The sequence below is a fragment of the Bombus terrestris genome, chromosome 4 (assembly GCF_910591885.1).
Source record: "Bombus terrestris chromosome 4, iyBomTerr1.2, whole genome shotgun sequence".
In the NCBI taxonomy this organism is placed as follows: Eukaryota; Metazoa; Arthropoda; class Insecta; order Hymenoptera; family Apidae; genus Bombus; species Bombus terrestris.
Window position 1 is genome coordinate 12718981 of NC_063272.1, and position 24832 is coordinate 12743812.

At 30.6% G+C, this 24832-nt stretch overlaps 5 protein-coding genes and 1 long non-coding RNA gene across 7 annotated transcripts in view; 4 read left to right on the forward strand and 2 right to left on the reverse strand.

Moving 5' to 3' along the window:
• Window positions 1-4345, forward strand: part of LOC100651991 — a 232738-nt gene extending 228393 nt beyond the window's left edge. Inside the window, exon 12 of the mRNA XM_020862917.2 lies at window positions 423-4345. Coding sequence (XP_020718576.2) covers window positions 423-542 — 120 coding nt within the window. The 3' untranslated portion in view covers window positions 543-4345. The remainder of the gene's footprint in view (window positions 1-422) is intronic.
• LOC100651875 (E3 ubiquitin-protein ligase RAD18) lies at window positions 3122-8159 on the reverse strand. Its single transcript, XM_003395193.4, has 7 exons — window positions 7821-8159; window positions 7667-7745; window positions 7037-7580; window positions 6708-6966; window positions 6558-6618; window positions 5742-6485; window positions 3122-5166 (listed from the first exon to the last, which is right to left on the reverse strand). Exons 1-7 carry the CDS (start codon window positions 7851-7853, stop codon window positions 4793-4795), a joined length of 2094 nt encoding a protein of 697 aa, XP_003395241.2. The 5' UTR covers window positions 7854-8159; the 3' UTR covers window positions 3122-4792.
• Window positions 8160-8263: 104 nt separating this feature from the next.
• LOC100642752 lies at window positions 8264-9255 on the forward strand. The gene is made up of 3 exons (XM_003394959.4): window positions 8264-8414; window positions 8521-8680; window positions 8913-9255. The coding sequence occupies exons 1-3, from the start codon at window positions 8401-8403 to the stop codon at window positions 9081-9083; spliced, it is 345 nt and encodes a 114-aa protein (XP_003395007.1). The 5' UTR covers window positions 8264-8400; the 3' UTR covers window positions 9084-9255.
• On the forward strand, window positions 8943-13245 carry LOC100642363 (splicing factor 3A subunit 1). Of its 2 annotated transcripts, none has more exons than XM_048405350.1 (12): window positions 8943-9084; window positions 9474-9679; window positions 10176-10506; window positions 10589-10748; window positions 10830-11111; window positions 11204-11314; window positions 11392-11563; window positions 11623-12306; window positions 12383-12444; window positions 12556-12663; window positions 12741-12914; window positions 13001-13245. In XM_048405350.1, exons 2-12 carry the CDS (start codon window positions 9565-9567, stop codon window positions 13100-13102), a joined length of 2301 nt encoding a protein of 766 aa, XP_048261307.1. In that variant the 5' UTR covers window positions 8943-9084; window positions 9474-9564; the 3' UTR covers window positions 13103-13245. The 2 variants fall into 2 exon arrangements, with proteins under 2 accessions (XP_048261307.1, XP_003395003.1); XM_003394955.4 differs by having other exon boundaries at window positions 8978-9119.
• A 339-nt stretch (window positions 13246-13584) lies between these two features.
• On the reverse strand, window positions 13585-24832 carry LOC100642633 (xylulose kinase). Its single transcript, XM_003394958.4, has 12 exons — window positions 24376-24832; window positions 22253-22335; window positions 21335-21488; window positions 20215-20394; window positions 18506-18607; window positions 17177-17308; window positions 16651-16804; window positions 15740-15884; window positions 14750-15039; window positions 14276-14373; window positions 13955-14095; window positions 13585-13871 (listed from the first exon to the last, which is right to left on the reverse strand). The coding sequence occupies exons 1-12, from the start codon at window positions 24427-24429 to the stop codon at window positions 13791-13793; spliced, it is 1614 nt and encodes a 537-aa protein (XP_003395006.2). The 5' UTR covers window positions 24430-24832; the 3' UTR covers window positions 13585-13790.
• LOC125384993 lies at window positions 21380-23390 on the forward strand. The gene is made up of 2 exons (XR_007223898.1): window positions 21380-21520; window positions 21721-23390. It is a non-coding gene; the product is annotated as an uncharacterized LOC125384993 (long non-coding RNA).

The following is a 24832-nucleotide window of genomic DNA, read 5'->3' on the forward strand; positions in this document are numbered from 1 at the left end:
AGATTATTCCATTAATTTAGTTTTCAAAGTTTATTATGTACACGTATTATGTATACTTAAGAGCTGTGAAATGAAAAATTAAATTTATATAATTGTGTAAACAGAATTCCTTGTGTTAATAATAGTCATAATGAACAATTGCTTCTTTAAATTGTGATTTTCATCGTTTATTGGAAATAAAGTAATAAAAACGTATCATTCAACAGAAGATAAATAATAAGTGCGTACAATAACAATAAGAACAGTGATAAAATCACAAAGGAGATAACGTTATTCCTGGAAAATATATATTGTTCCAAAAGTCTATTGTGACTAAGATTTTGTACGTTCGACAAATTAATTATTATTCTCTGTTATTCTCGCTTCAAACGTATTATACGTTATTGTTCATATATTATTCATCAGTTTCTCTTCTGCTTCAGGTGAATGACGAAAGCGTGGAACACATGACAACAGCTGATATAATAGATCTGTTGCGCAAAATAAGGGGCTCCATTGGTATCACGGTGATGAGACGAAGCAAACGAGAAAACTCAACGTGACGCTAATCAGATGCATAGCCGAGAAACCTGATATTTAAAAGCTAGAAGAAAAAGAAGAAACTTTCATGTCCATCACGACACATCTTTTATCTTTCATTTTCAAACGTAACATCCAACTTACGAACGAAATATCATGACAAAGATCAATTCCTCCGTTTCGAATTCGTTTCAATATGAATGTTATTCGCTCATTAAAAGACAATTCATTCGTTAATGTCTATAAATGTAAATGGAGCCGACGCGCGTTGGTCGAGTGCAATATATAACTTTCGCTGTGAATAAAATTGTAAATATAATACACGGAAATCGAAGCCTCAGATGAAACTACATTTTTAGACGTAAGACAGTCCACGCGATTAGTACGAATTGCATTCGTAGTAACGCTCCATCTGATACTTAAATCTAATTAGCGTATATCTCAGAAAATACATTGTTAATGTAGGTCAGAATAATAATATGATATCCAGTGTGGTTTATCCTTCGAAACGAACATCCTTAGAGTTCATTTAACATAATAAGACTGCTTTGAGAGTTTTAGAATGTGGTAAAGGAGGTAAAGGAGAAGTAGAATGTTTGCCATATAGATATTTATTTGAAAAATACGAAGATATAATAGGACTCTTTATTTTTCCGTAATCCTTTAAAAACTAGACACCGTGTTTGAATGTACACAATTGGCCATCGCTGTTGTACAAGCAGAATAATATTTTTGTAAAGCTTTTGCTCTGGACGAATACGTCTCTGTCCTTCGGAGGATTTGAAACCATAAAAAAGTTCTATGTATTATCGTAATAACTTGATATATTTATACATCTTGTATGAATATCGCAGAGAGACTATTTAAAATATTTCAAACTTTAATGAAAGATGTTCTAATGTCATGGAAAAACACTTTTGTTGGAAATTAACTGACATAGAAATTATACCAATTACTTTAATTTTATAAAGAAAGATTCTCGTTGCTACGTTTATCAATGTCTTAGATAAAATAAATACACGTTTCTACAAGTTCGTTAACGGTGAGAAGCCTTTAAATATAATATCGTTAAACGGTTGAAATTAAAATTTGGAGGTCCTGTTATTCGGATTTTTTAGCGTGTTAAAAATTTCAATGGAGCGATTAAAATGCACGGTTTCGAATCCTACATTTATTAAAAGTTAATAGATTCGTCGATACGATATAATTGCTTCTTGACAATCCGACGATTGTCCGCTATAATTAAACGAGAATTCTCTTGGATTCTAAGAAAATGTTACAATGTGATTCATCGTGATAATCTTTTGGAGAAAACAATAAATGTGTTAATAAGAAGAAATTCTATAATAAATATTCTAATTAGTAGTAAAATATTCCTTTAATCGTGTATACAATTTCTTCGATTAATGTGCATAAAACGTGCTTCTGTGCAATGTGTCTGTAAAAAATAGTCAGAATTCCTCGGAACTCGAATGAAAGCAATCGTTTCAAACGTAATAGAGGGAAGAAACAAATCAAACTGGGTAATCAAAGAGTCAATCAAACCATCACGAAAAATATATGACGATACATATAAAGAAAGTAAGTTGTTCATCGCGTCGCTGAACCATCGCACCCATGTAAATAACTGTAACATAATTTTATCTTACGTTCCCAAAGTTTAAAAACGACAAGATGCAACTCAAACATTTCTAACATATCGTTGCAGATTAGACCGCATACCTGCACGTGCTTGCAAAGCGCAACATGAGAGATGCTTGCAGTGACAAAATACACTCGCAACTAACATATCACATTTTCTTTCGAATAACGTGTGCCCAATAAATAATTTCCTGTACATATAATGTTATAAATATTACACGCGTATAATGTAAATAAAATCGATATATTATTTGGGAGAAAGTGTGACGTTTATTGTGCAAATGTTAGGCTGCAACAACATTGTTAACTAATGTTACTCGATGAAACGATACTATCCGTGTGTATTAACTAATGATAAAAAGAAACTGTATGGAATACAACCGTTAACCGTTATAGTATTTAAGTCCTGTATAATAGAAGTTACTTAGGGCTGTTTCAATTTTAGAGCCACGCTCTAGACAGTAGCTCACGCAAACGACGTAATAAAACGCTTTTGCTTGACGCGGCAGAAAAGCACATAAGCTTCCCACGATAAGTAAATTGTAAAACTTCAATTTCTAAAACTTGATATTTTTAAGCAATCGAAAGAGCTTTTGTGTGCGCTTCACACTATGCAGCTGTTTCTTTTTCCATTTATCAAACAACGTTTATCGAACAACATAATATCAGACATCGTTCTACATTAAATGGTATTAAGTTATGGTATGAACTTAAACTATTGATTCTACTTTAAAACGGCATAATCCTATGCTCCATGAAGTTTATTTTCTTAAAAATAAACTTATAGATATTTATATTTAAAAATAAATTTATTATTTCGACTTTATATAATTTCCTAAATCGATCTTTAGATTATCATTAATTCACATGTTTACAAAAAGTTTTACTAAAAAATAAAAAAAAAATTAAAATTTCTTTCAATCAATTTTTATTGTGTTATTAGGTAAAAGAAAATCAAGTATATTTAGAAATTGTATATTTAGAAATATTCTTCTTGTATATATATGTACATTTGTTATGTTCTTTAAGAATATGTATTATGGATTTCTATACACAGGGAAACTAAACATGCTTGTAGTATATTTAGGAGTGTAGTAAACGTTGAGTAACTACCTCGCCTGATGCCATACCATACAGCAGTGGTTCTCAAACATTTTATGCGTAACCGTCAAAAAACCAATTACATAAATCAATAAACTACTCAATAGTGTAGTATATAATATTACCAGAATCTCTAACAATCTAAATCTATAATTTTGTTAGAAAATAATAAGGCAATGAAAATATTTTAAAAAAAGAAGTTATTTTTGAAATATTAAAGTATATGAAACAAAGTAAATTACATATAAAAAAAAAGATGTAACATATGATAAGTTTAAAATGCAAGTCAAAAAAATTATATGATATATATTACAATGTAGCTTATTCGCTGAATTAAAGGATATATTAATAGTTTGTTAATAAAGCTACATGTAATAGAACATAAAAAAATTAACTATATCTAAACAAAATGTTATTAGATATAGTATTTATAAAAATGAAATTTATAAAAACATGAAGTTCACAAATATTAAAATTTTGGCCTCGCAAAAAATAGTTTCAGAAACACTGCCAAATATGAATAACATTTAATGTCAAAGGATATATAACTATTAGCGCAACCCACTTAGAACCTTTAAAGAAAATTTCATTCCTATTAATATTGCGCTTATATTTATTTAGGAGAAAAAAAACAATACATATACACATATAAGATTCAATGTAATAAATAAATCATCATCATCATAAAATTATAACAGTATCTTTACGAAAGAATTAAAAATAAAGTGTTTCATGAATGTGATAGTTGTTCCATTAGAATGTTAGAAGCTTTTAAAGTTCTATTATGTAGAAAAAAAAACTATATTAGAAAATATATACATAAAATGTACATAAGATTATATGTATAAATGATACCAAAGTGTATGAGAAATAAAATACATAACAAAGACACATATTTTATGCGTAAACAATGTCAAAGACAGCTATTTTAGTGTTAAGTAAGTTAGGCTTCTAATATTATTGTTAATATCTATACAAAGGTGGGATGTAAAATTTTATGTGGTTGTCATCATTTTACCATTGTTGATCCCTTTCTGATCAAAATACTGTAATATATTCAATAAAATTTGGTGTCTTTGATAAATAATTTTGTATTTTTTCCAATATACTTATTTGTGCTAAATCATTACATTTTATGCAAGAGAAAAGGAAAGTAAAATTGTAGACGTGAATATTAAAAGATATAATAAAATATACATGACTACTTTCTTTTATATTTGATACTAAACAGCGTAAATAAAATATACTTGTAATTAAATATCTAATATATAATAAAGTCAAGTACAAAATAAATTAATGCAAAGAAACAATTACATTGTAAACATTATTAGGTGTTTAAATTAGTTCCTATGAAACAAATCAGAAAATACAATAATTTTGAAACTATTTACATATATTTTTTTTAACTTTTTGTACGTTAATAAAGTAAAACTAGATATTACTTATTTTTACATATTAAAGGCGATAAATGATGTATAAATTTGCTAAATATACAATAATTGAAGCAATTTGTAAAAAATTGATTTTATTTTTATGATTTATTTTCTTTAAGCTTTATTCTAGCAGATTTTCTTACGACGTTGGTATTTTCTGTAACATTTAACAATCGTTTTCTCAATCGTGATTTATTCAGTGCATATTCCATTTTTTCATCATTTAAAGCATATGAAGACTCTTCATTACTTAATTCTTTGGTCTCAATCGTGGAGCACATAGACGATTTTTTAACTTTTTTCATGTTATTTGACATGAGATTATTATCAGTTTGTATCAAATCGCGAGTTCTTTTTCGATTAGAACCATTTTTACTGCATTCAGGAGAAGAAATTATATTTTCTTTCTCCAAATTTGAAGGACTAATTACTTTAGTATCTAAAAATCCAAGGTTAATAGAACGTAATTTTCCTGTAAGATTATTTAGAAAATTTGTTAATATTCCAAACCATTTTCAATATATTTCTGTTATATTCCAATATAAAATCAATGCTAACTTTTGTGTTTCAATGCTTTTAGTAATCTTTTTATACTTAAAAATTTTGATTAATATTCTATCATGGAAGGGTTCTTTTTTCACAAAGATATTTTTAACACGTTCACAATCCGAGATGAAAACATAAATACTTCTTCATATATGCAAGCAAGCGATATGCACATCTTCCAGAAAAAATTATGCAGCAAATATAATTGGAAATATGTTTTGACTATCTTTTAATTATTTTTAAATTCAACTTATATGTTATTCAATTATTTCTTTTATGTAGGAACTTGTTACTGTTATAACAACTTGTTGGTGTTGTTATTCTCTAAGAAAAAAATATATAATTTTTGGTTCGATTATCTATGATTATATTAGGGGATATGTGAATAAGCCATATATACATGACACTATGACAGACTATGAACGTGTTAATTTTTATACAGCATTATGAAATTGCTTAATAAATAACCAACTAAACTTTTACTAAAAGCGCATTACATACCATGATTAAATTTACTGTCAATACTATCATTACTTGATAAATCACATGCAATATCTTGCAAGATAGATTTTGATCTTTCATCTCCTTCTTCCTTTTGATCTGAAATGCTATCAGAATCAAGACATTTCATACTTGTAGAAGCAGACTCTGTCTGTTCCACTTCATTTTTTAAAGATGATTTCTTTCTTCTTTGTAGCAATTTCTTATATTTGGAAGTATTAGGTGAATTTTTCAAATTACTTTTTAATGTATTCTTATAAGATGAATTTTTCATTTCTGATTCTGTTATTTTATCATGAATAGATGTATCACTAAACGCATCTGAACTGTTACTTTTCTCTGCCTCATTTATTTTCATAGATGAATAATTAAATATAGATGCTTTTTGATCATCATTTGTTTCATCATTCTCAGATTTATTACCCAAAACATTATTATCAGAAGATAATTCTACAGTAAGAAATTTGTTTGGATCAATACTAGAGTACATTTGTAATGGACAAGAAGTATCTGAATCAGAATCTGGAATATATGCATCAGAATTTGACAGCTTAAGATCAGTTTGTTCTGTATGTATCATTGAATCATTCAAATTTTCACTCATCATTTGACGTTTTGGTGAAACATCCTCATTACGTTCTGTACTTGTCATTAACAAACTACGCCGTGCTGATGGCTTTTGTGAAGATTGTACACTTTTGATCTTATTAATTAGACTGTCAAAGCTATTTTTGTGCGTTTCCACTGATGAAAATAAAATAATAATCAAATATTATAAATATTATATGGAGAAGCTTAAGAATTTATAAAACTTACAATATTTTCTTCGTTCATCTTCTATAGCATTTTCTTCTGTGTTTTTAGTAACTTGTAATTTCTGAAATAGTAAATAATTTGATAAGTTTAATTAAAAGCAAAAAAGTATAGTTTTTAGACGAACACAATAAGCTAATATAAAATATTTACATTTAGAAAGGATGTTTTGTTAACTTTTTTTTCTAGGTTCTCTTCATCTTCACATTGTTTTACTAATTCTGTGACTGGTCGTGGATTTAGTTTGTCACATTCTGCATTATAAAGAACAATATATCTCTGTAGTCGTGTTTCTAAAGCTTTCCGATCTCCTTGTAAAGACAAACCAAATTCCTTTGCTTTCTTTTTTAATACAGCATCTTTCATTAAACTAAATACTAACTTTGGCAGCGGTTTACGTTTCGATTCTATTCTATAAAAATAAAAAATCATTACATTTTTCTAATTAAGTATTTGTATACTAAATCTTAGCATTTTCTTACATTTGAGGTTTCTCTTTCACAGATTCCCTTTTTAAACAATCATCAAGATGTCTGTTTATTTTTAATTCTGAAATGGTAACCTTACATACTGGACATATAACAATCTTGGTTTCTTCTGTATTTGTTATAATTGGACGTTTATTACTTTTAGGTGTGAACATTAAAGGTATTCTAGGTATTCCACTTGTACTAGGACTAGATAAATCTTTTTGTACATGTGTAGATGGTGAAGTATTACTTTGAGAAGTAGGAACATTATTAATAATTTTACTATATATAACTTTATTTTCTTGTCCATTTATATATGCACTCTTATTTTGAAGCAATGATTTTGGTGAATTAGAAACATCATCAGCTTCATTAAATTTTGTGAATTGAATCTGAATTTGTAAAGATCTTTTTAATTTATCTTTAATTTGTGAAAAGTGTGCTATAATCTCATCTAGACTTTTATTTTTCCTTAAATCCTTTTCAAAAGTTTCTGCAAAGCACACAGGACATTGAGTTTTGTAATGTAAATACTTTCTGATACATAAAGAACAATCTAAAATTTAAGAGAATAATAATGATGATAATAATGAATAATAAAAATCCTGTTAATATATTAAAAGCAAATAGATTTTATCTTACAGTTATGAGAGCATGATGTCATAACAGATGTATCCATGAATTCATAGCATATTCCGCAAATCAGCAAATTTTCTATATGCTACAAGAAAAATTATTCAATACTACTTTTATTGATATTACAAAAAAATAAATTTTATGAACATAATCAATAAACCTTTAATTCTATATATTCTTGAGGCCACATCATATAAGGTTGTATACAAAACACAAAATAATTTTAAGGTTAATCTATACAATAATAATTGTAGCTACAATACACAACAGTTACTCATTATTTTGAAGCAACGGGTAGACGAACATACTGTTGCACATCGTCTGTCAAAAATATAAATATGATTAAGAAAGATATAAAGAACCGAACAGTCAGGTGCAGCTTTGTCATAAAATTTTCATGTTTTAAATTTTTGTATACGTCGCAAACATATAAAAAACTATATAAACCATAATATTAATTTTATAATTTTAATAACTGTGATTTTCACACATGAAATATTTTATACGATTAAGAAATATTTAAAATGTTAATTATTTGACATATATATGGATATATAAAAGTACGAAACGATATGATAGTGTACTCATCTATAAGTATGTATGTACGTACTCTATATACGTATATGAACTTTAGATTCAACCGGAAATTGTGAGGAGCTTTACGTAATTTTCATGTTTATCTAACTGTAACAAACGAAAGTGTAACAGGATTATCCTGTCAAAATAATCTACATTATACAATGAATCTAACCCGGTTAGTACGTGCTGTAAGAACTAAGGATGTGGTTTTATTACGGTATTTGAATATAAATATATGTATTCAAGGAACTTGAATTTTAAGTTTGAGGTTATATCTTTAGGTTTGCCATAAAATCCACTATCGTTGGTGGTATCGTATATTATACTTATGCGGAAGGATTGTGGTCAAAATCCGAAGAAACTGCTAAATTGTATGAAAAACTGTATGTAAATGTTGCTCCGTATGTGAAAGAAAATGTACCTGAAGAGATTACTAAGGAGGTAAAATACTAAAAGAATTAACAATAAATTTTAATTTATTGTTTGTTTAATTCTTTGGAATCAAATGGTATAATCTTCTATATAGGTGTTTAAATATCTTACTTTCTGATATCTCTACTTGATGTTAAAGATATATGAATGTGCAAAGAATCAATGTTATACTTAAGATAATTTTTATATTCATAAACTGTTAGTTGTTTAAATAAATCAATACTGATCATTTTTTTTTTAGTGGGCCCAACTACCAAGTGTATCACATATTACAAGTTTCATGAAAACATCTTGGAACAAGGGTGTTATGACCAGTATGGAATTCATCTCTAATATACCAACACATACTTGTAATGGTGCTACTAATCTATACGAAACTGTGCAAAAGTACATACAAGACCTTAATCTTTAAGGTTAATAGAAAGAAAATTAATTTTTATGTAATATTGTTAGTATCATTCTATGTTCTTTAGATAAACATTTCTTATTTATAAATAAGAAAATTGTTATTTATTTTTTGTATACTATCTTGTTTATTTAGATATATATAATTTTAATGAAAATACACCGACATGCATAATAAATTGAATTTTTAATTTGTTCCATGCAATTAAAGGAAAATTAATTATTTAAGCATATTACTATTATATGTATTTACATTTAAATCGTATTAACAAAATTTACATACAAAATCATTTTCTAATTTTTTTGTCTTATTGTTGCATACAGTAGCTATTTTCCTATATTAATGGAAATTCAGCTTTAACTCATTCAATAAAATGCAATGTATTTATGTTGGCAGCACTGTGTTACGTTCTAGAAATGTGTACATAATAAATGACACGAGGCGTTAAATTTTCTAAAATTAAGTGAACAAAAGTATATTAAGCAGCATGCCTGCACAGGAAGTTGCTGTTATCCAACCACCAGCAACCGAGAATGAAGAAAATACGGCACCTTCATCTCAACCGATCGTGGGTATTATTTACCCCCCACCGGAAGTTAGAAGTATGATTTCACATTATTTTTTAATAAGACAATACAATGCAACATTCATTTTTAATTGACTTCATAACAATGTTGTGGAATGATCACGTTAACATTTGTTTGTACATTTATTGCATATTGAAGTAATAATAAAAATAATTGGTTAATAATAATAAAAAATGTTGATTGTAATATATTGATTGTAATATATTAATTCATGTATTATATGTTATTAGTAAATTATTACGTTACTTGTCTTTAATTTTGCTATATATAAGTTTCTCTACATTTTAATGTTATGTACTTTCATTGTAAAAGAAAAATAAAATTTAGAAGTTTATCTTGATTGTATTAATTTGCTGTCTTTTAGTTATTTATGAATGTTTCTAAAATTTCAAATATATTATATTAAGTATAATAAAAATTTGCTATGTTTATATATGATTTTACATTTTACAACAATTATTTCTTGTCTATTCGTTGATATACATATAATCTTCCTTATGGAAAATTTCAGATATTGTTGATAAAACCGCTAGTTTCGTGGCCAGAAATGGACCAGAATTTGAATCAAGAATCAGACAAAACGAATTGGGAAATCCAAAGTTTAATTTCTTAAATTTTGGTGATCCCTACCATGCATATTATCAGCATAAAGTAAAGGAATTTAAGGAAGGAAAAGGTCAAGAACCTACTATAGGAACAGGGCCTGGAAAAACAGTTAATCTTGCTGCTCATCAAAAGCAGCAAGAAATTTTGAAACAAGTTGAACAACCATTTATTCCACGAGATACTCCTGCAGAATTTGAATTTATTGCTGATCCACCTTCTATTTCAGCTTTAGATCTGTACGTGACTCAATTAAATTCTTCATTTTTCATGTAATTATACAATAGTATATGTTACAAAATATATATGATTTTATTTTAGGGATATTGTAAAATTAACAGCACAATTTGTAGCCCGTAATGGTCGTCAATTTTTGACTAATTTGATGAATAGAGAACAAAGAAACTTCCAGTTTGATTTTCTACGTCCACAACATTCTTTGTTTCAGTATTTTACAAAACTCTTGGAACAATATACTAAGGTAGTATAAAATTTCATCTTTTTTCTAATTGAAATCTATAATTAGATCTATTCTTGAATTTAAGTTAATTTAAATTTACAGGTATTAATTCCACCTAAAGACTTATTACCGCGACTACGTGATGAAGCCTCTAATATGGATAAAATTTTAGAGCAAGTTAAATATCGTGCTGAGTGGTTAAAGTATCAAGAAGCTCAAAGACGCAAAGAAGAGGAAGAATTGGAACGTGAAAGGGTTGCATATGCACAAATTGATTGGCATGATTTTGTTGTAGTTGAAACTGTTGATTATCAGCAATTTGAAGTTGGTAATTTCCCAGCACCAACAACACCAGATGAAGTTGGTGCTCGAGTACTTATGCAGGTAACATAATTCTACTAATTCTATGGCACAGTGAAATATTTTAATAAAATTACAAGCATTTCTGTTTTTCTAATAATTTTTTGAATTTCTAGGAAAGAATAGAAGAAGGTGAAGATGTAGAAATGCAAATTGATAGTGAAGGAGAGGATGAAATGCAAAGTCGTACAGAAGGAGAAAAAGATCGCGCGAAAGACAACAATCAAGTAAATATTTTATTCATTTAATAATATAAAAAGAAGTAACTAACACTTTCATATTAATAACATATGTGTATTTTAAGGTACAAGATATGGAAGAGGATTCGAGTGATGAAGATGATGTATCACCTCCGGGTGATACTCATAAATCGAAAGAACCAAAACCACGCGATAGTAATAATATGCAACCTCCGCCTTTGCCACCAACTCCAGGAAACGTTGTAGTAAAGAAAGGATATGATCCTAAACAACATTGTAAGTGAAAAAAATGTTATATATATAAGTACAAAATTACAGTATGCCTATTTTTACAGCAATTAAAACTGCACGTCCTGCTGCTCCTGATGAATACTTGATATCTCCAATCACTGGAGAACGTATACCCGCAAGTAAAGTCCAAGAGCACATGCGAATTGGATTATTGGATCCGCGTTGGGTTGAACAAAGAGACAAGCATCTTGACAAGTTGGCTCAGGAGACAGTATTTGCACCTGGTACAGCGATTGAAGCTAGCTTGAAACAACTTGCTGAGAGACGTACCGATATTTTCGGTGTCGGTGATGAAGAAACTGCAATCGGTAAAAAGATTGGAGAAGAAGATAAAAAGAAAGATGACAAAGTCACGTGGGATGGACACACATCAAGTGTTGAAGCCGCGACGAGGGCTGCTAGAGCGAATATTACTTTGGAAGAACAAATTCATCAGATTCATAAAGTTAAAGGACTTCTTCCGGACGAAGAGAAAGAAAAGATTGGTCCGAAACCTGCTAATCGTGCAGCTGAACTGTCACATATGGCAGCAGCTGCTTCGAAACCTCAAGCTACATTAAAGGCACCACCTAAACCACCGGCTCCGAAGCCGGTACCGGTACCAACGCAACCACCACCACCTCCTACTATGAGCATGCCTACTATGGGTATTCCTCAGCCAATGATGCCGCAAGCACCGATGATGATGATGGCTCCTATGCCTCCGATTCGACCACCACCGCTTATGAGTGAGTAATTTTTATACAAAATAATAATATTATAGATTGATTATAAATTAAATATTTTTATTTTGTCTATTGCTAGCGCCAGCAATGTCGCCATTTATGCCGACACCACCGCCGATGCAGCCACCAATGGCATCTGCTGTAAGTATTTGTGAAGTAAAATAATGTTTAAGTAGTTCAAAGGTAGCACTATCTACTGCCTCAAAGTAAAAATATTTTATGTACGTATGTTTATCTTACTATTGTTTCCAGATTGGATTAAAACATACTGCTGAACCTATGGAGGAGGAACCTCAAACTAAGAAACTTAGAACAGAAGATTCATTGATACCAGAACAACAATTCTTGGCTAGAAATAAGGTATTTTATCAACAATTATGGTTTCTATACATTCAAGAATTATTATATGTATTAAAACATACATTTTATTTTTTCAGGGTCCTGTACAACTAAATATTGCTGTACCAATGATGACAGAAAAAGCAGAATGGAAGTTAAATGGTCAAACATTGAATATTACTTTACAATTAAGTGATACTGTGGCGACAATGAAAGCTCTTATTCACGAGCAAACTGGCATGCCACCTGGCAAGCAGAAGTTACAGTACGAGGTATTATATGAACGATTTAAGCTATATATGATTATCTACATTTATAAAAAATATTTTTAATTTCATATATAATGATTTTTTTTCAGGGAATGTTCTTTAAAGATAGCAATACTCTTGCATATTACAACTTGACATCTGGTAATGTCATTAACCTTCTACCAAAGGAGAGAGGTGGCAGGAAAAAATAAAAAGGGAAGCATATAATTATACTTTGAAACTTTCACATTATTGTGTAATAATCAATTTATTTCATATTAAAGAATTAAAGATAGATTTCTATATATTAAGAAATAATGTCACTTTACACAAATAAAATACCTATTAAATTAAATCTTTTTTATTATAACTTTTATTCTAATTTTATAATAAATTAGCATTTAATAAATTAGTAATATATAATTAATAAAATTTATAAATATACAAATACAAAATTATTTTATACATAAGTTTAGTTCTCTCATTTTAGGAATTGCACTTAGGTTACCTTGTACTTTTATCAGTAAGGTATTAGCGATTTGTAATTAGCTAGATCGTTTAATATATCATTGAAACAGCATTTGCAAAATATTCGAAATAATATTTGTATGTTTTTTCGTACTTTTACTTACATTTCAATGGTCTTAGTAACTTCTTAAAAAAGCATTGCTGTTTGCATAAGAGATTCAAGATATTTCTAGTACCTTTGATTCATTTATTAAAATCGAAGTAATTTCAGTATTCGAATTTTATGAGTAAACCTCTAAAAATTGCATAAAAAGCATCATATAAAAATTTTTCAAAATAAAACTCTATAAATATCATCAATATTAAACTGCTCTAAATGCAGCAATGAAGGCCTCTTTTTTTAAATGCTCTTGTGTTATCCATGTATAACATTTATACAGTTTGTTTCGTACTTGTCTTATTTTTAATTTTCTCTACGATCTTTCGGTAACGTACAACCATTGATTTGTATATCTAAAAATGTAAAAAAATTGTTTCTTAAATACATAATATTTGGCAAAATGTAAACTGAAATAATAGTTGTACATATTACTTACTGTTTCTGCATCATTATAAGGACGGCATACAAGTGTCGGTTCTGGTAAGCAGCGTGTTATCTCATCAAAGTTGAATTCATTTCGCAATAAACCATGTTTTGCTTGATAGGCAGCGCCCATCATAGCCGAATTAGCTACTTCCTGTTAAATGAAATTTAAGGATATTCAAAATGTCGTTATAATTTTTAGGATAAAAGAATATTATATAAGATGCAAAAAATAAATATTTATAGACTTATAAGAAAATACGTATATGTAAAAATAAGATCTTAACGTAGACAATATTTCTATTTAACAAATTAGAAGGGTAGAAATAATTACCGATATGTATACTGGTGAATTAAAAACATCGGAAAGAACTTGAAGTATAGATTTATTTGTGGATGCACCTCCTGTCGCAATAATACGTGTATTTGGCCCTATAGATAAAAATCAAAAAAGATAAAAATGATTTTTGCAATTGAAAGTTTACATTTCTTTGAAAAATTGTAAATTTGTTGAAAATCATGTTCTTCTGTAAAATGATATTACAACGTATTACATATAAATATCAAAAATAAAATAATTACTAAAGAAGACATATTATAACAAAATTGAATTCTTCGATATATAAATATTGATAGGGCAGTTTCTTTAAAATCTGATAATTAAAGCAAAATATATACCGAAGATTTAACTCATTTAACTTATCACAGAAGGCACGCACCGCTTATATCTCTAAAAGTTTAAAATATCCTCGGTTATCAAGGGGAGTATAAGAAAATTGCAAAAATATTTTTGTAACTTGTAACTTACCTATGACGAAACCAAAATCTTCAGCGTGAGCTCTTTTTGCAACGAATTGCCCTTCGATCAAGGCTCTCACTTCCACCTCCTTCGAACTGTAACGCGATATCTCTTCGTTCGCTTTATTGAATCGATGATCACCAATGACAAATGGCAAAATTTCTTGTGCATCGAAGTATAAACCTAAATTCCCAAAATTTCCCCGCGGCGTACTTTCCAGTAGCTCGTTGAAGATCTGCCAAGAGCCCTGCGCCGCACTGTCGCGTATTCTTTCGCGAGTCAAAGATCCATTTTTGAAGCTAGAAATTTGAGATTGCGTACTCTAGTTTTCCGATCATTCATACATTTAATTCCTTATAAGTAATATTATTTGGAAGAATTAAGACTCGTTTTAATGAAATGGATTCTATACAGATATATCTAAACGAAATGTAGACCGGGTAATCATCGATCTGTATTATTTAGATATTTTAAAGGATCGCTGTATTATTTTTTGCTGGATCGCAATTCATTTATTATGTTTCCTATTTTTTTCTCTAAATAATTTCTCTTCTATTAATATTTTGGATAGTTTGTTACATGTCTCTCCATATTTTACTAACAATTTATAATTTGATGTAGCATAGAAGATATAATTAGTATAGAAATTATATTTTGCTTTATACTGTCAAAAAGTATTACCTCCTCTAAAATTTAGATAAATACAAAAAACAATGCTTAGGTACGTGATATCAGTATTTAACTGGAAGAATTTATTATGAAAATTCATGCTTTTGTAACCACAAATGGTAAGATATTTTAATGCTTGGAAATATATAAATACCTGCATTAGAGAGTATATATTAATTTTACCATCACTTTCTAAGATTAAAGACTTTGAAGTATTCTCGCAAATAATTATAAATAATTAGTGAAAACCGGTGGAACACCTTAAAAAACTACTAATGAAATACCGATAAAGGAAAAATTGTATCATAAGGAAATAAAACGGTAAGTTACCAAAGTAAAGCCATGTAAGCGTTATCATCAAGAGGATTGCAAAATATGTGTCCTTCGAAAGCAGTTTTCGGTTTGTTCAACCATAAGAACAGAGTATCACTTGTCCCCAAGCTGCAAGCGATATCTCCTTCTTTCAGTCTCATTCCTGTATAATAATAAATAAACGTCATTTATCAATTGTTTGTATTATCAAAGTTATTAATAATCAAACATATTTATGAGCACGATAAATCCTACCTGCATTTCTCTAACTCGAGAAATAAATTTTACACGCAAACTTTGGAGTATATGTATTAAAACAAATTCTCGTTCAAATTGAATTACAGCATATTTTACACTTCATTAAACTTGTTGCAATTTGTTCAAGCATTTCGCTATACTACGTGTAAACGTAAAAGAAACCAGTCTAAGGAAATTTGCATGTATGTACTCTTATATTCTGATGTAAAACGTAGTTTCTCAAAAGTGTCGTTTTAACTGGCGATTGATTTTAGACGACGTTGCCTTTACGATAGCAGGTTAGAACGTAGTTGTCGAATTTTTAAGAAAGAATATCAACGTTACCAAACGGAGAAAAGGAATAAAAGACTTCACACGAGGAAAATAATATCGATAGATTAATTAAATATCGAGCAATACGGAATTCATTTGGCAGTTTCCTTAACAGTAAACTGCAAATTATAGTTCAGGCGATAAATCTCATTAATCACTCCGTATGGGGAGCGAAAGTCTATGGGTATCTACGCATGCCGATTGGAAATGTATTTGCGTGAATATTCATGAAGGCGTTCGTTGCTCATAGAATCGAAACTTGTTGTCAAAAGGCGAAGTAGCGCGTATAAATTAATACCGTTGACCGAACGAAAAATTATTCGTACCAAAACCGTGAGATCAGCGAATAGCGTGCTTACCTATTAGAGAACCTGAGTTGTCGCCCGTGAACGCAATTACACGGCATGCCTCGTCGAAGCCGAATCTTTCGACGAAATAGGATGAAATTGGACCGATATTGCTGCATGAGGAAACTGGTTTCCCGAGTTTTTCTCGTAGACCAAGACCGCAAGCCTGAACAAACACCGATCCGATGATAAATATTGGAAAAGCAATGTACGTACGTAGTATGCTGTTTGCGTTATAGGTTATTTTCACAACAAATGTAGAGGATCTTAAAAGATTTAGATTTCGATATAAACATTTCGACACATACACACATAGACATATATGATTCTGTTTTAAAGAAGAAAGAATTTTCTATTTTTGAATTTTTGAATTTTTCGATATTCGAATTTACGACTTAAAAGATCGATTGAAGCGAAGCATATACATAAAGTTGAAAAGAATGTTTATTTCTATTGCCGGGGAAAAATGTGAACCTTTTATTGTATAATAGCTTACCGTATTCAGAGAAAATCTAATAATCATTGATAATCTACATACCTCTAATAGGACGTCATCCCAATCTTTCGTATGAATATTTAACAAGTTCATTCCAGAGCCATCGGACCAATCGATCGGCGCAAAATCGCCGAAAAACAAGGAAGCGAGGAAACTGCTAATCAGAGAGATTCTCTGGAAGAAGTATCAAAAACGAGTTAACGTAAAAAAAAGACTATAAAATCTTATTCAAACACTTTATAATATATGTATAATGCGTATTAGTGACGAATATACGATAATGTTTCAGGTTTTAACAGCTAAATCTTGTCAGTCTATTCTGTGGCTATAATCAGGCAAAAGAATGTTGTGTATAGTATTTTTTTGTTGTCCTATCTTTTGTTATTTTATTATAACTTTTTAACGAAGCTTTAAGCGATCTATGTTTCTGTATATAATATTTCTCGTTCGATTATACCCATGGAATATACTTATTTTTGCTATTAAACCTTAGGACTTAGGACATTGTATATTATTGCATACTCGTTATAATAATGTTATGAACGTTAAATAAAGTCTTTGTAAATAGGAATTTTTAGTTTGTTAAAAGTAGCACTCTTTGAAAATATTTTGGTTATTTTAGTTTTTAGTTATTATTAGTTATTGATCAAAGTAATTAAACATCTATGTGAAGATCATTGCTACTGCGATTATAAAAATAAAGCATGTCACGAGTTATCTGTTTTCGGACACGTTGTTATTACATTTCGGATATTTATGGAAATTCAGGTTTTTATGAGATAGAACCTAAACAGAGATCTATTTCGACCGATATTATTGTGCGTATCTTTCAATATTCAAGTAAATTGATTCTTGTTTTTCCGTCAACGTAATTTCCATATATTTCTATACTATCAAACACTCTCATACAGGTCGAAATAAATTGCCATAAAGCTTATCAACATTTAATGAAAACATTCTGACGAATAATAGAAATATCCTGACTGTTCATCGAAAATCCATCGGAAACCACGTTACGTAGTAACACCAATCCCGAGATTCATATCGAGAATTATATTCGCGTACATTCTCTGGCAGCAATTTTTCTATAATCGCAATAAGAACGACCTAAATAGAAATGACATCGCGCTAGACGATATATCTATTAAAAAGGAACAGTTCAAACAGGCGAGTAATCATCGTTATCGGGCACGTTAGTATTCACGCGGAAAGCCGCGGGTCACCGGCAGCTCACACAGGAAATCAGAAACGTAGTTAATTGCAGTCTAAATCCTTGTACCAGTGCACACGTAATCGAATACCTCGATCGATCGTAGTCCCGAAAATTTGTCAACGAAGTCGGCAGTGTAGATTTTTTTTAGTGGATTATACCTCAGTGTTGCTGTAGGCTTCCGGTCTGGTGCGTGCTATTTTTGCTATTTGAGGCCCTGAGAACCTTTCGTAAGCCCGTGATCCCGTTATCTCCGCCAATTTCTGCAATCATGCAACCACGACAGATCGTATAAGGATAATTGATTAGCGTATTAATCGGCGTGCGTCGATTAACTATGAATCAGTCCAATTCTCGTCATCGTCATCGCTCGACACTCTGTCCGTGTTGTACGTGATTTACACATATAACACGTACATAATTTATCGTTTATATAAGTATTTGCATATTTGCAAATTATCGGAAATACATATACAGTGGCTGGTAAAAGTATTGAAACTGTTCTAGAAATTTTTATCAATTTAGTAATTCTTATTGATATTCGGACATTGTCACGGTGTTGCAATGACGTTATCGAATTAATTACTTTCCGCTATATTAAAACATTTTCATTCTCTTTCTATTTGCATCGTCTCGCGCTAAGATCGTAGGAACGATTCGTCTTATTTATTACGAGTTAACATGCCTCGTATTTTCGATCGAAAACTTTTCTAAACGCGTGCCATTCTTCAAAAATCCTCGATCGCCACTCCCATGAATATTCATCCGTGTCAAAGAATTAATTTACAATTTGCATACTTCGTAAGGCCCACCAATACGATTTTTTATTGATTCCCGATCGTATCTGTTCGCGATAAGTTTTTTCTTTCTTCGCCGACGTTGCTCGATGCTCGTTGACGAAGTCGAAAGAACGAGAAGATAGAAGAGAGAAGAGAGGCTTTGGTACCGTTCCATTCCTCCGCTGGATATTTTTAAATCCATTAAAAAGTCGACCGTCGTCGACCTTCGCGACGATTAATTAAATATTTTATTGATTTTCGTCGGCTATCATTGCGAACGAAATTGATCGGCGATAGGTGTTCGAAACAGCATGTCGTCGAGGTGACATCGCGCGTTGATAGTGATATTACACGCGTTACTGTCCATAAGTATGCTTGGACACCTAGTACGATTCGATCAAAAAATTCATATTTTCGTTATATTCTGAACGTTATGACAGAGGAACGTGTCTCTATCATTGAATTCTTTTCCTTTCGCCACGACCGAGACAAGAACGCTCCGTTAAATTTAACCCAGCTACGATCCGCGAATTTTCATATTTCGATCTTGCTCTCATTTCAGCGAACAAAAAGAATTTTTAACGTTCTGAGAACACGTTTGACATAGTATTCGAACGAGAAATTTACTTGGTATTTCGTTCAAACTGAAGACACGTATTTCCTAACGTTAGGAAAATATAATTTTGCTTGAAAATTTGGTAGAATATAGCAGGGTTAAACCGAAAGAAGCATCGTTGTAAATTCGCGTTTACCTGTAACGAATAGCTAACGCGTTGTAAGATCTACACGAACGTTTCGTACAGACTGTTTAAATCAAGCTTGGGCAAATTTTATTTCAGATAAAGATGAAAAATAATAATTTGAAATAATGAATTCTTTACTTTCTCAATAATTAGATTTATTATTATTTAGATCAGTTTCAAATAACTATTTAGCAAAATAAAATTATATCTTACTTAGAGGATCACTTTCCAAATATCTTATTTAAATATTTAAATATTGCCGATTATTTAGATAATGTCCAGGCCTGATTTAAATACAATGGAAGGAAATTAGCGAAGAGAAGTTTGGAAGAAAAAGGAAACGCATACTTCTGGGCCACCGACGATCTCGTCTAACATGTTACACTCTTTGGTGGTGCTGGAATCCATCCACACAGGTGATGTTGTCACCGAGAAAGAGGTGGCCAGCTGTTCGTGCAAGAATTTCGCAGGATCCAATTGTTGCAATTGATTTCGACTGCCCTTGCCCCAGTAAACTGTGCCATGTTGCTATGTAATAACGAACAAAGATAACATTATCGTCTGGGTGTTTCTAAAGCTGTAAAATGTTCGTGTTTATAAGGGTCGTTTATTGCGAAATTTACATCGATACTTACACGTTGGCTGAAATGTTTCTCACTGCGATTCTCTGGCGTTAAAACTTCAACATTTATTTTCGTTCATCACACAAACAAATGAAAATTTCACTTAGATTTAATATCTGATTCCTAACAAGTTAGCTTAAAACAATATGCAATTTCGACTGATTTATTGTTCTTACTTTAAAAAGTAACTTCATTTTATGTAAAAATTTGATCGATCGTTTTCAGCTATATAATCGAATTAAGTAGTTCGGACCTTTTAAATACTATATTTCGTATATATTTGAGTCGTAAATTATGTTACGAAATACGAACTGACCTCGTTTCAATTATTCTTGAATAAGAAGTATACGTACATATGCGTGTCTGTGGAAATCTCTACTTCCGGCGCGGTTGACATAATATTTATTTGCGGATTGATTATTACTTCTCAAAATACGTTCGAGCTAAATACTATGCCAGAATCAGTAAAATAATAATTTTCCAAATACTTTTCGAATACTATTCGAATAATGCTTAACTCTGTCAACGAGGTCGAAATCCAAGAAGTTACATTTAAACGATTTGTTTGAGTCAAAGGATGAAAAAAGGAATAGATAAGAGTCATTATATATCTATTTTATGATAATCAACTGTTCTTTTTTATAGTTAAACGATACTCAAAATAATATGAATATTGCATAGAGATACTTCTTAAAATTTATAGCTTTGGTAATGTTACATAGCATTTTGTGACGAAGCTTAATTGACATGGGAGTAATTGAAAAGACAGATTTACTATCAATATTGTAATTTATGAACCGTGACGTTTCTATTCCAGCGTTCTGACGTTTACAGCGTTCTTTTACCTGTGCGCATCCGGAAATAGCGGCCACCTTGCTAAAATCGACGCCACACACGCGCAACTTATCGAGAATCATGTCCAGAGCCTTAACCCACATCAAAGTGGGAACCACCACTACGTGTGGCTCAGCTTTTTTCTGAATGACGCCCCCGTGCGTTCTAAAATTGTCCAATGTTTATAATAAATAAATGTAACGTAATTAAATTGTAATTGTAAATTGTAATTAAATGTAAAATAATTTGACATTTGCACGAGACATTAAACATCGATGAGAGTATAAATATATTAAGCGTAGAAAAGAATTCGATATTTTAACTTTGTATATTCTATTTCGTTATTACAAATTCGCATATCTTAGTGCCTTTCATAAACATGACATTTTTTTTCTAGATAGTGTATCGTTCGGCGCACTGATTCTACTGCGATTCAAAATATAGTTGCAATGGAATCGACCATGATACGATTGGAAATGAAGAAAAATATTTTATACTCTATTGTAATCTTCATTTTTCCTGTATAAATCACCAAGACAATGGTAATAAAAAATCAAAATAGAACAATAATAACGAAGAGTCGTATTCGTCATAAAAAATTCATTTGGGAGAAATTTATTGCTTGTTATTTTATCAATGCTTTCTTTCTAATGTGAGAATGTGTAAATAACGAACAAATAATTCTCGAATTGCTTAATGCTATTGCTTAGACCTGAACTTCTATGTAACATCATTGCTTATGTATCATTAGGTTGAACGAAAAGATTCTAATATTGTATGTTGCATTAGTCATTCGATGAGAAATCTTCGTGGATTTTAGAGTGTTAAGAAGCGTTTTAAAAAATGAATGTCGAAACGTCAAAAGTGGATAACACGTAAAAATACGTAACATGAAAATATAAGCAAACATGGTATTTAAGCATATTTACCTAAATTCTGGTAGATCATTGTCAAACTGTACACTGGTTTCATGGAGAACAGCGAGATTGTTATCGACGACAACTGCTTTCAACTACAAATGTCAAAAGATACTTGTTAACGGCCTCTTAAATTCGCAATACTATGCTGTTCTTCGGTTTTTTATCTACATCATCGAATAAGTTATGTGCAACAAGGCTGCCATGTGACATAGCATAGTCAATTAGTTATGCTACTCTATAATGTAATTCGAAATTTAAAATTCAAAACTTTCTACCAATTTTCGTATCTACCGTATGAATATATACACGTGTAACGTTTAAATATACTACTAATCGTGTTTAATAAAGTAAAAAAGTGTCCAGATGTATCATCGCCCATAAGTTTTAATCATAAGTACAAATATCGTGAAACGCGTAAAGTCTCGAGTGATATTAAATGGACAAATAAGTATCGTTATTAAAATGGATCATGGAATAGGATAAAATATCAAATAAAATAATATTTGTTTCGATAAATAAAACGAACAGATGTCCCAATAAGTAGATACTTATGATCGATAATGTATATATCACGAGCTATAGTTTATGCAACAGAAATTATTATGTAGAATCCACAGATATTGATGATTGTCGGGTATTTAATTTGTCGAAAGTTGACAAGCAGATAACATTCACGTCTGATGGTATCGATTATTCTTGTATATCGCTTATGATTCACATATTTCTTCATTTTTAAAGGATAAATAATTACGACAAATTGAATTAACGAATAGATAAAAATAAATGTTTTATACGAATTGGTTATATTACGATACAGTCGTTTATGATTGATGGATTTTTGATCCCAAAGATGCGCAAGAAGCACTTTGCAATTTCAATTATCATTTCGACCGCTTCTAGCATTTCGCGTTTTTCGTTGCAAACGAGATACGCATTTCTTTCGTCCGTATCGTCCTACTGCTTAATGTTATCATTATGTTAGATAATTGTGACCCATCTGACGCGCGTCACACGCAGCGAAACGCTTCTCGTCAACAACTTCGAATTTTCGTATCATTTTAGTGTATTATTGACTGTAATATTTGTTTATACCTAAAAGCTAACTGTGGTAAATTTACCGTTAGACATTAAAGTACCGTTAACTTAATCAGAGTAATTTATTTTATTAATAAGAAATTAGTTTTTGTTTTATTAGTACAAGTATTCTTACGAGTCAAATTATTTCTAATTTAGTCGTAATTCGATATTTAGCCTATTAATAGAAAATTAATTCATTGATAGAACTTTACGATATTCCTGAAAAATAAATTTCAATGTCGTTATATTTCTTCAAGGAAAAGGGTTACATAATTGTAATGATCGAGTATGTTGTATAACTAGAAACTTGAGAGTACGATTTCAAATATTTGTCAGTAGAGATAATACAAGGTATACTGCAACAAATATTTGAAATTTAAGGAATCAAAATAGAGTAGATGTTTAAATTAGTTGTTACAGAATCAAAATTCAGTTTGTCAACATTAAAACTCACAGTATGGTTTTCATAGTGTCACAGGAAACAAGAGATGATCAATACTGCTAAATGAAAAACATGTTTTATTTGATTCGATCCTTGTCAAGTGTTTGTTTTTAGTTACATCTGCAATCTTTAGAAAGAAGTACAAATATTGTATAGTTACAATTCATCGAAGAGTTACCTCTTTTAATAAAAAGACATTTATAAGATTAAGTAATTTTCCTAGATTTAAATGAAACGCGCGTTGTCACGAGCGTGCGCAGTAGATGATGCGCACTGAGAATTCAGTAACATCAAGTATTATAAAACCACAAACTAATAAATAAGTCTTCAAAGGAATAAATGATAAACTACTATGACTCATTGCTGTATATCTATGGTAATTATTTCACACGCAGTGTATAAATGCACACAAGCGGGAGCAAGAAAGGCGGAAATAAAAATAAGAAATAAGAGAAAAGAAAGGATAAAAGTGATATACAAGACTCGTGTCAACGATGAGCAGTTTTATATGACGAGAAAACGCGTCGGTCGTCGATGATTATTCGCTCGAAGCAGATGTTCGACTCCTGATAAAAAGCTGTACGCGAGATTATGCTGTTTTTTAAGGGTTTACCTGCTGCGTGCTGAGATCAAGCCCTAAGTATGTCGCGTTTGAAGCAGCGCCCATATTTCAATCGTAGACTGACACGCAATGCGACGAAATCGTGGAACAGATATGGCGTAGCAAAGATACAGCGGAACCGATAGGTTTGAAAAACAGATACACTTCACTGTACGTCCGTGCGCCTGTTTCAAGCTCAGGGCACTAATGTTCGAGCGGTCTAGTCTGTTTGTGGTCTACACTCGTTCCCAGCACAAGGCATCGTTACGCGCTGTTTCGCGTCGCAAAGTGACTAAATGGGAGTAATCTTATCGTTATTATTAATATTATAATGCTGTTCATTACGTAAGGCAGATTAATACTCGACGAAAGTTTACTCGAGTTAGCGTTATTTAGTCTGGGAACAACATTTCCATAACATTTCGTACGCGACTGAATCGTCGGCGTGCCACGACGAAGAGGTTAAGTT